This window comes from Nerophis ophidion, linkage group LG08 (assembly GCF_033978795.1).
Source record: "Nerophis ophidion isolate RoL-2023_Sa linkage group LG08, RoL_Noph_v1.0, whole genome shotgun sequence".
NCBI classification, from domain to species: Eukaryota; Metazoa; Chordata; class Actinopteri; order Syngnathiformes; family Syngnathidae; genus Nerophis; species Nerophis ophidion.
Genome location: NC_084618.1, coordinates 59808725 through 59820188, shown reverse-complemented (window position 1 = coordinate 59820188; position 11464 = coordinate 59808725). Strand labels below are relative to the sequence as shown.

General features: G+C 36.5%; 1 protein-coding gene across 1 annotated transcript in view; it reads left to right on the top strand.

Annotated features, from left to right (window-relative positions):
* ace (angiotensin I converting enzyme (peptidyl-dipeptidase A) 1) overlaps positions 1–11464 on the top strand; it is a 61767-nt gene that overhangs the window by 26296 nt on the left and 24007 nt on the right. Inside the window, exons 3-8 of the mRNA XM_061909143.1 lie at positions 3642–3812; positions 3886–3973; positions 5308–5451; positions 9195–9386; positions 9553–9650; positions 9722–9891. Of these exons, the coding sequence (XP_061765127.1) occupies positions 3642–3812; positions 3886–3973; positions 5308–5451; positions 9195–9386; positions 9553–9650; positions 9722–9891 (863 nt within the window). The remainder of the gene's footprint in view (positions 1–3641; positions 3813–3885; positions 3974–5307; positions 5452–9194; positions 9387–9552; positions 9651–9721; positions 9892–11464) is intronic.

The following is an 11464-nucleotide window of genomic DNA, read 5'->3' as shown; positions in this document are numbered from 1 at the left end:
CATGATGGAATTGCTCAGTTAAAATATACATTTGGATATTAAATAACCAAACAGTTACAGCAATTCAAAAGGGAAATACAATCTGAAAAATACATATATTTGATTTCATGGATAATATATGTATTTATTTAAAATACTGGTTGACCATATTTCTTTAAACAATTAATGTATTTATTTAGAATAAGGCCACAATTTTTATACTGAGTATTTCTATTAACACATAGACATGTCAGTCAAGACTTCTAGGTTGTCATTTTTTTTATTTGAATGTATTTTTATATTTCATGATATGTATGTATTAATTTCAAATACTAATATTGATTTAAAATAAGGTCACAATATTTTTAGCAACTGTAACTATCATTCAGAGTTTTCAGTGCTAAATTATAATTATATTATCAATACATAATAGTAATTAATACATATGAAGTTAGAAAAGTCTCTTGAGAAGTAATGTTTAAATTCTAATTAAAACATTTTTTCTGTATATAACCATCCATTTATATATGTGTTTATCTAATTAAATACTGGTCAATCATCATCATAAGTTGACATTCCATGACCAATATGAGTAAAAGATTTTCAACTAGTGATTTGACAGATTGGTTGGCTTATACACCGATTGGCCAGAATATTAGGTAGGTACAAACTCTCAGCAAAATGCAGTGCTTTAATAAAACACTGCAAATTACAAGGATAATACATGGCATTGAATGAACGCAAAATTTCTACTAGAAGTTATATAGTGCAGCTGCACCTATTGTTTAAGTCAGTCAGTGTGAAGTGAGTAAATTGTAGTGCAAAAAAAGACAAATCAGTAAAAATATGCTTGAGCCTTATCTTTACCATCTTACCTCGGAAGAGAATGTCATTATCTGCTGGTGTAGGTGGGTGGAGGTCGGTGGAGAAAAAAGTGATTGAGAAAAAGACGTAGATGGAGTAAAGGAGCACAAAGGTCAAATTTAAAGATTCAACACAGTTTCATACTCCTGCAGTCAGCTGAAAAAAGCACACAATAAAGCTACACTTAAGTGTGTGCGCAGCTATTTTTACCATTTGGGATTGAGCCTGTGTTTGTCACATGTTTAATGGTTTCAACAATTTTCTTCTGGCAAATGAAAATGTTAATACAGTGTAGAAACATATGGAAATGTGTGTTTTTTTAAATTTGGCAGGGATTTGACCAAAAACAAGTGCAGTCAAACAAGCTAAAAGTACAAAAACAATTCACTAACACACTGGTCTGCACTAAACACTTGTTTGCCGTAAATCCAACGGAACATTTTTTTATTACAGCCTAACATGGTAAATTGGATTAAGGGTGATTACTGACATAGGCACTGATTTTTTTTTTTGGCACATAGGAAAACATTTGAGGGCTTTCCCCTTCTTCTTGCAAATTTCAGCAAATTTTCATCCACTTTTTCAAAATCCACCAGATGTCCAAAGGGATAAATAGTAGTGGTCAAACACTATGAACTTCTTGTTTTTAGATAATTAACAAATATAAAAAAACACAAATAAATAGGATTCCTAAGTTAAAATGTATTTAAAGGCCTTCTGAAACCCACTACTTCTGACCACGCAGTCTGATAGTTTATATACCAAATATGAAATATTAACATTGCAACACATGCCAATACAGCCTTTTTAGTTTACTAAATTTCAATTTTAAATTTCCCGCGAAGTGTCATTTTGAAAACGTCGCGGAATGATGACGTGTACGATGACGCGTGCGTTAAATGTCAACGGTTGTAGCGGACATTTTTTTCTAGCCCGATTCAAGCTATAAGTAGTCTGCTTTAACCACATAATTACAAAGTATTTTGGACATCTGTGTTGCTGAATCTTTTGCAATTTGTTCAATTAATAATGGAGAAGTCAAAGTAGAAACATGTTGGTGGGAAGCGGTGTATTCAGCTGCCTTTAGCAACACAAACACAGCCGATGTTTCCTTGTTTAAAATTCCCGAAGGTGAAACTTTACTATGGAACAGAGCGGTCAAGCGAACATGGTTCCCGACCACATGTCAACCGGCAGGTTTCAGTGACAAAATTGTACTAATAAGCCGGCTCTTACCGTAGACATAAGCGGAGCCATGCGTCCTCCTGCAGCTGCGGACTAGTACCTCCTACCACCGGAGACACTGGCGGTCACCACACCCGTGGCCACACCCCTCCGACTTTCAGGTACCATATAATCTCACTAAAACACTCGTAACACAATAAGCAGATAAGGGATTTTCCAGAATTATCCTAGTAAATGTGTCTAATAACATCTGAATCGCTCCCACTGCCCTCGAGTTTTTTTTTTTTATTAGTCCTTCACTCTCACTATCCTCATCTACGAATATAACATAATATAATAACATATATAACAACAACAACATATATAATAACATCCTCGCTCAAATTAATGGGGAAATTGTCGCTTTCTCGGTCTGAATCGCTCTAGCTGCTGGTGTCCATGATTGTAAACAATGTGAGGATGTGAGGAGCTCTACAACCAGTGACATCACGCGCACACCGTCTGCTACTTCCGGTATAGGCAAGGCTTTTTTATTAGCGACCAAAAGTTGCGAACTTTATCATCGATGTTCTCTACTAAATCCTTTCAGCAAAAATATGGCAATATCGCGAAATGATCAAGTATGACACATAGAATGGACCTGCTATCCCCTTTTAAATAAGAAAATCTCATTTCAGTAGGCCTTTAATATTTATCTAAAAAAACATATATTTTTCAAATAATGCAATAAAATGTTTGAAAACTAAATATATATTCATTTGATGGTATTGTTCAACAGTAAGAACATTTTAATTTTCTTAATTATTCTTCTCTCTTCTTTTGTGATTTTTCAATTGATTCTGTCATTCTTAAAATGTGTTAATTTACTTATTTAGTGTTTAATGGTCAAACACTACACACCGTATTTATCATTGAAAAAATATGTTAACCATGGGGGATCTTTCCCCCACCCAGTTTTCCTTTTTTGTTTTTCTAGTATCCCACAGAAAACTATTCTTGCATTTCAATTAATTTTAGGCAGATTTCTTTTAAACAAAGTGTTTCTCCCAAAATGTGTTTTTAATTATTTAGAATTTATTAATTTGTGTTGCATTCATCTGCTTGAGGACAAAAGAAGAAGTCATGTTCCCTGTGGGTTGCAGATTTTATACATTTTTGGGTGACCTAGTTTATACTTTTTTCAGATCATGGAAATTACTTTATCTTATTGTTTGGCTAAATGTGATGTGCATTATAACAGTGGTCCCCAACCTTTTTGTATCCGCGGACCGGTCAACGCTTAATAATTTGTCCCGTGGCCCGAGGGGGTGTCCTATTTTTTTCATTTTTTTTCTTTTCTTCTTTGTCATGAAAAAGGAAGTTTTTTGTGGTTGGTGCACTATTTGTAAGTGTATATTGTGTTTTTTATGTTGATTTAATAAAAAATAAATATATATATATTTTTTTTAAATACAATTTTTTTCTGCGGCCCGGTGTTTGGGGACCACTGCATTATAAAACCGAAAAGAAAAAAAAATTCCTTATTAATAAATAAACTATTTGTTTGGCTATTAAATCAGACTGACATTTTAGGCAAAAACATGTTTTTAACAACTTCCTCTTGTTGTTTTTAGGTAAATGCTTCCCTGGAGGAACAGGCCTTCACTGAGGCCTGGGGGCTCAAGGCCAAGAAGGTGTTCTCTCACGAGCTGCTTGACTCCCTGCCCGACCCCAAAGATAAGAAACTGATGAACAAAGTTATGGTCTTGGGAGCTGCCAACCTGCTGCCCACAGAGAGACAAGAGGTTGGTGTCTAAATTAGATTCTTCCTGTGCAAAGTCTTAAAAATAAGCTGTGATTTCCTCTTTATGTCTGCAGTATAACACCATTCTCAGCACCATGGACAGTATTTATTCCACCGCTAAAGTGCATCCACAGCCCAACGTCAGCTGGAGCCTGGAACCTCGTGAGTAAAAGCAGAAAGAAGGGAAGTTTCTGGAGCAAAACACTGGAACACTTCTCCTTATCAGTTCCTGGAAAAGTCACTTCAGAAGAGGAAGTGGTAGAGTATGTAGTAGTGAGCAAAAAGACACAGCAATAAGATTCTAATAGCAGAGACACGTGTTGTCAACAATAGCTTTTTATGTTGTCTGGAACACTAGAAAACAAGCACTTATTCTTAAGCTTTTTGTGACCCCTTAGCTCAGTGGTTCTCAACCTTTTTTCAGTGATGTACCCCCTGTGAACATTTTTTTAATTCAGGTACCCCCTAATCAGAGCAAAGCATTTTTGGTTGACAAAAATAGATAAAGAAGTAAAATACAGCACTATGTCATCAGTTTCTGATTTATTATATTGCATAACAGTGCAAAATATTGCTTATTTGTAGTTGTCGTTCTTGAACTATTTGGAAAAAAAGATATAACAATAACTAAAAACGTGTTGAAAAATACACAAGTGATTCAATTATAAATAAAGATTTCTACACATAGAAGTAATCATCAACTTAAAATGCCCTCTTTGGGGATTGTAATAAGACATCCATCTGGATTCATGAACTTAATTCTAAACATTTCTTCACAAAAACAGAAATCATTAACATCAATATTTATGGAATATGTCCACAAAAAATCTAGCTGTCAACACTGAATATTGCCTTTTTGCATTTATTTTCACAGTTTAGGAACTTACATCCATCTTTTGTTGAAGTATTATTCAATAAATATATTTATAAAGGATTTTTGAATTGATGCTATTTTTAGAATATTTTTTCTAAATCTCACGTACCCCTTGGCATACCTACAAGTACCCCAGGGGTACGCGTACCCCCATTTGAGAACCACTGCCTTAGCTAAAGGCTTCAAAAGTAAATTGTGTACATCTAAAGTGACCTGAACAAGGTCAGAGCATTTCTGATGTGAGCCCCACTACTGCTTGTGACACTAAACAAAAAGTGTTTAGTGCCGAACATGGCCTGGAGGATGGAAACTATGACTTGTAAACAGGCGTACGTTTTCATCCTCCATTTTGATGATTGGTTTGGGTGGAAATAATAAAGGGCAGAATGGGGTAAAAGTGGCCCAACCCTTCACAAAAACAGTGGCGTCATTAGAAAAACAAACAGGATTTGTCTATCTCTTCTCCTGCGTCCACTTTCACCTCTTCATTGCCTTTTCTTCCTTGCTTTGTTGTCGCAGTGTTGCTTTACAGTATGTCATGGAACCAATGACTAACGCGTTCACATTGGCATTTACCCTACAAACCTTTCTTGCCAATAGCTGTGTGTGTGGTCCTTTGCAGACCTAACAGACATCATGGCCAACTCCAGGAGCTACAAGAGGCTACTATATGCTTGGGAGGGCTGGCACAACGCATCAGGCGTCCCGCTCAAGAAGCACTACCGCAGGTTTGTGGAGCTCAGCAACAAGGCCTCACAAGCTGATGGTAAGAAAGTGCACCAATGCTGACTGACACACACACGCACTTTACTACATATGATAAAAATTAATTGTGCAACCACTGACAGACATGCAACTATTTGTTAACTAAAGTAAAAAAGGGATGTCACACGTGTCAGTATATGGCAGTGGTTCACAATTTTTTCTATGTTCACGTGGCTTCTGGTATTGAAATACTATTGATTATTTGATGTTGATGTATGAATTAATTTGAGCAGTGGTGCCACCTGGCTGTCGGCTTGTGTAACGTTCAAGCATGGATAAGAACACTAATATTAGACGTTACCCTGCCTTGCACAGCCCTTCCTGACAACTCATCATGCCAACATTTAAGTTACGCTGTATAAAGTAAGTTTTTTTTTTAAACATTTTAGTTTGTAAAATAAAAAAAAGTAAAAAAACGCTAGCAAGAGTCAGCTAACAATAGAGTTAATAAAAATGATTTTCATTCCTCCTATAAAAAAACTCTAAAAAACATCCATCATTGTTTTATATCTACGCAATAAGCATTTATGTCAAGTAGTAACAGGCACATTCATACAACATGTGATATTTACATATTTTGGTCATTTTAAACATACGGTGGCTCAATTTCAGGGACACATCAGAATGTTCGGTATATCCTGCAACAGTAACAACTACTACAAAGCGTGGCAGACTTCTTGAGAGACAACGACTGCTTTGGGACAAATGATGATCCAGAACCTTGTATTTTTTTTGTCAAAATATAAAAAGGTTGAGCTACAAGTGTTAGAAGCTGAATGATGAGCAGATCCAGCTTTGGTGTAGCCGTATTGCTAAGTGCTAAACAAGAAATACAAACTTTGAACATATATATATTTTTTAAAATAACTTACTGTTCAATGTCTGTCCTCAGTGAGATGCTCACTGATGGGATGTTTATATTTTCTCGTTTAAAGAATTAATCATAATTCCTTACGAAGGTAAAAATAAAAAAACATAGGCGCAACTAGCGTCTTTTCATGTTTTTCTGGATATCTCCGGGATTAAGTTGAATGTCAAAGTTGACCAACTTCTTGGTTTATGGCAATAACCTTCTACTATACAAGTGAGAGACATGATTTATATACGATAATTTAGTTTTACCAATCAGAGACAGAGCAGCAGCATACCAGCTCAATATGTCAATAGCTGCATAAGCCAGTTAGCTCTCTGTGATCAAGCACCGCTAATAGAAGTTCCACAGCGATAGCGGTTATAATAATGTTGCCAATATCTGGTTAGTATGCAGGTCACGACATGTACAGTAAATGGGGTATTGTTTGTGGTTTTTGGATGCATTTTTATGTGCTAAAGAGGACTTCCATAACAGTAGCTTCTTTGTTAGCCACCTCGTACTTTCCCTATATTACAAGTTAGAATGCATAAAAAAAGACATGCGTTCTTGTATCACATAAGGATTGTGAATGATAGGCAACATTTTTAAAAGTGCAATTACCCATTAGGCAAAAAAATAAACAACTGTCACCGCCAAAACTTTTGTCTGCAACAAAATAATTTTCAAGTCGTCTTATATTCAGAAATGTATGAACCAACAAGTGGTGCCAATCAACTACTTTCCAAGCGAGGCAGAGCTTTTTTACGGTCAATCACACTCACCTATAAAAAGGCAACCACAATACAGAAGCTAGAAATGTCCCAAATGCTGGAGAGGTTTGAAAACAACAAAGAGCCAAAATACTAGTTTTACATAACAGGCCTTAATTAAACATAAATAACTGTTAAACAGCTAATAAATTATGTATGATTTCATTTTTGTATTGCAATCTACAGGTTTTAATTTCATGTGGAATTGGAAATATTGATCTTTTTAGCTTTAAAAAAAAAAATATATATATATATATTTATTTTTTTTTAACTTGTCTGAAAAAAAAAAAGAGGGGTCAAAACCTTGCCAATGCTGACGCGTAAACCCATGCGATTAATCACAAAAAATGGCGCAGTATTCATGTAAGAAGGTGGATTAATCACAATTAATCACATCAGTGATCAAGTCAATGCATATATGCCAGTGCAAAGAAGAAGTAAAACTCTTTTTGAAACTTTTTTCACTAAGTACCACCACAATGACCAAAATTGAAATACAGTCACGTAGTAGGCCTAAGTATTCATTAAAAACAAGGCAGCTGTTATATTTAACAGGTATATTTAATATTTTTGGCCACTGTAACATTACAAACATTTTGAACAGTAACGCTGTGCTTGAACGTAAGAAAATAAAACACTTTATTTTTATCAAATGATTCTTTGACGTACCACTAGATGGAGCCCGTGTACCACAGTTTGAAAATCGCTGAGGTAGACAATACAGTAAGCAATTTTTTTATCAAATAAAGGATGTACATTCCAGTAAAATATTAAAAAAATGTTTGTGTACGACGTTCTGAAAAAACAATTGCATTGGTGTCAAAGTATTACATATTTAAGCAAGTAATTTACTGTGAATAAACTTCATTCAAGTGTGATAAATCAGATTTTCTTTAAATACTTTGACAGTACTAATTTTGTTATATAAATTATATTTTTTAGAGATTGTCCAGAAGTAATCGCTGCGTTCTATAGCATTTCATTGAGGTAACTTCAATGTATCTAAACACGATAATTCTATTTCTTGAGTAGAACTGCTTTGTAATAGACTACAATAATGTTGAATTAACACAGCGTTTCTCAAAGTGTGGGGTGTGGGGCGGGCCCCACTGGTGGGGAATAGAGACATGACAGGTGGAGCGCGAGGAACGGGAGGAAATTTCACTTTAAATTTTTTTTTTTTTATTATATTCTTTGATTTTTTTTTTTTACTATGCTTTCATTTTCTATACACAATGTAAATCATTTTGTGATTCTGTCTGTGAAATCCACTATATAAATAAATGTAAATTACTTATTTTTCCTATAGGCTTTAAATTTCTAGGTAGGAGCAAAAGTTTGACAGACATAGCAACAGTAACTAATGGGGGCGGGGCTAAGCGGAACAATCTTTCACGCAGATGGGTAGCAGGCTAATGTGAGGACCACAATTACACAAAATGGATAAATTTGTGACTCGCACCTCAAAGGTCGTCGGGCCAGAGCCAGCGCCTGCAGAGAAACAAAAATCTGACCAAAAAGCCAACCGAAAAGAAAATATGATGAAGGGTATCTTGCTCTTGGATTCACGGCAACGGTGGTGGGGGCAAAGGAGAGACCCCTGAGTGTTCTGTGTCTAAAACCGCTAGCAGCAGACAGCATGAGACCCAACAAATTAAAGAGACACCTCGAGACCACACACCCCAATCATGTCAATAAGCCACTTGATTTCTTTCAAAGAAAACTGGCAGAGTAGTTATTTTATTTATTATTGAACTTGATGCAAGTTATACCACAGCTGCACAGTTATTTTATTTATTATTGAACTTGATGTTATTTTATGTTATTGAGTTTGAATGTATACAACTTGAATGTTACTTGATGTTCAATAAATTTGAAAATGTTAAGCTTGGCATTAGCATTCTGTTAGGGCGATTGGGGCAGGTGGGGCTTAAAAACTCCCCCTTGTCCAAAGGGGGGGGGGGGGGGGGGGGGTGACAAAAGAAGTTTGAGAACCACTGAATTAACATATTATTTTCTTTGTCCATTATTGTTCTTCCAAGGCCAGATCCAGCATTAAAAGAAAAAAATATGTTAACAGGAATGTGTCATACAGTATCAACATTATGTGCCTTTGTGTAGGCTTTAAGGACACTGGCGATGACTGGCGCTCCTGGTACGAGACCGACAATTTCCAGGATGTCATCGAGAAACTGTACAAGACAATAGAGCCACTTTATCAGAACCTGCACGCATTTGTGCGCCGCCAACTCTACAATCAGTACGGACCCAAGTACATCAACCTTAAAGGACCAATCCCTGCTCATCTGCTCGGTAACAACACTTTGCTTGAAAACAATACGTGCACTGCTTTGAGAAGCTTATCTCATCACAGTAGATGGACGTGCTTCACGCAGGCATTTCCTACAAAGCCTGCAAGCGCCCTGTCCAATAACAAGGCTGAATTGTTGCTTAAGTGTGTTTTCTTCCTCAACCTCAGGAAACATGTGGGCCCAGACCTGGAACAACATCTACGGTTTGATGATACCATTTCCTGACAAACCCAACTTGGACGTGACTGATGAAATGGTCAAACAAGTAAGTGGGGAGAAAAAATATATATGTAATGATAATAAATACTGCGTTGCATTACTGTTTTTGTTTCCCAGGGTTACAATGCCACACACATGTTCCGTGTTGCCGAGGAGTTCTTCACTTCTTTGGGTTTGGCTGAGATGCCTCAGGAGTTCTGGGAAGAATCCATGCTGCAAAAGCCCGAAGGTCGGGAGGTGGTGTGTCACGCGTCCGCTTGGGACTTTTACAACCGCAAAGACTTCAGGTAACTTTAAAGATAAAACACAGAATGAGGTCAATGCGAAGACAGAAATGTTTCCTTCTACTTCAAACTGTTATCAAATGTGTAAAGCAAAAATATCTTAACGCTTTTATGTGTCCATTTGTGGGAAAGCGAGACACTTCCTGGTTCATGGACGATAACTAAGAATTTCATATCGTGGGTAGGGGTGTCCCAATACAACTATTTCACTTATGATACCGCGGTTGGAGCCTTGAATTTTGGGCTTTGCAATATTAATCGCAAATTATTGGAGGACATTTGGAAGTTAAGCTTTGCACAAGTAAATGCGCTTAACGACTGCTTGTTTCCGAACTTGTATCGGAAATTTTAGATGCAAGCAGATATCGAGTACTTGTTTTTGTTGTTGTTGATATCGGGCAGCACGGTGGTAGTGGTTTGTGCTTGTGCCTCACAAGAAAAGGGTCCTGGGTTTGATTCCTGTGTGGAGTTTGCACGTTCTCCCTGTGACTGAGTGGGCTTCCTCCCACCTCCAAAGACACTTTATAGTTATATGATTTGGTACTTGACACATTTTACGTGTTAGCATGCTAAAGTTAGCATTCTAACACACTAATGTTAGCATGCTAATTGTTTTAGACGATTTTATATCCGAACACCTCAGAGTCATATAACTTAGTATTTGAAACATACTCTTAGCAGCTTTTACATGCAAAATTAGCTAGAAAAAAAAAGTTAGCATGTTAATGTTAGGATGCTACCATGTTAATGTTAGCCTGTTACCAGTTAACAGGATTTCCCCTTGACTGCCACTGGGGTGTGGTTAATATGACCTCATCATATATGAAATTATCATTTTGATTTGCAGTGATGCATATATTTTCTTTAAAAATGCTGAACAAATGTTTTATGTATATTTAGTATGTATGACGCTCAACAATTCTGATTGGCCAACATGTCTGTCAGTCATATGCTTGTCAAAGGCAGTGAGAAAAAAAAACAAAAAAACAACAACCTTCATCCTCTTGTGGTTATTAACCACACTAATGAAAACCTTAATGTCGCTTCTATTTTGATTAATCGTGCAACTCTACACACTAGTCATTTCAATTTAGGGCCCCGTTTACACTAAGCCGGATAAGGTAATCCAGAGTAAATCACACCTAACCTTATCCGTGTCCACACAACAATGCCACCGTTTACGACCCCCGCCCCCCTCCGTCGCATCGCGACCAAGTACGCATGCGCGGAAAATGTGCACGTCATAGTCATCTCCAGTGTTGCTTTGTGTGCAAGTTCTTAAATTTAAATTATCTGAACAATATCCTGTGTTATGGTATTTCAATTAACTGGAATCCAGTATGCTGTGGGACCCTATTGTAGTGAATCACACCTGAGACATCATAAATGAATCAAATCTTTATTAGACACGTAAATGTGATAAATAACATTTTACATAAATCAAACTAGGTATCTAGATATCTGGTCAGGACACTCATTCTTTTGCCTTCACCTTCATTGTCCATTCGAGTCCATGACATACATGGCGGATAATAACTGATACAGTCTGCTTTGCCAGTCCAAATGTATTCGCAGT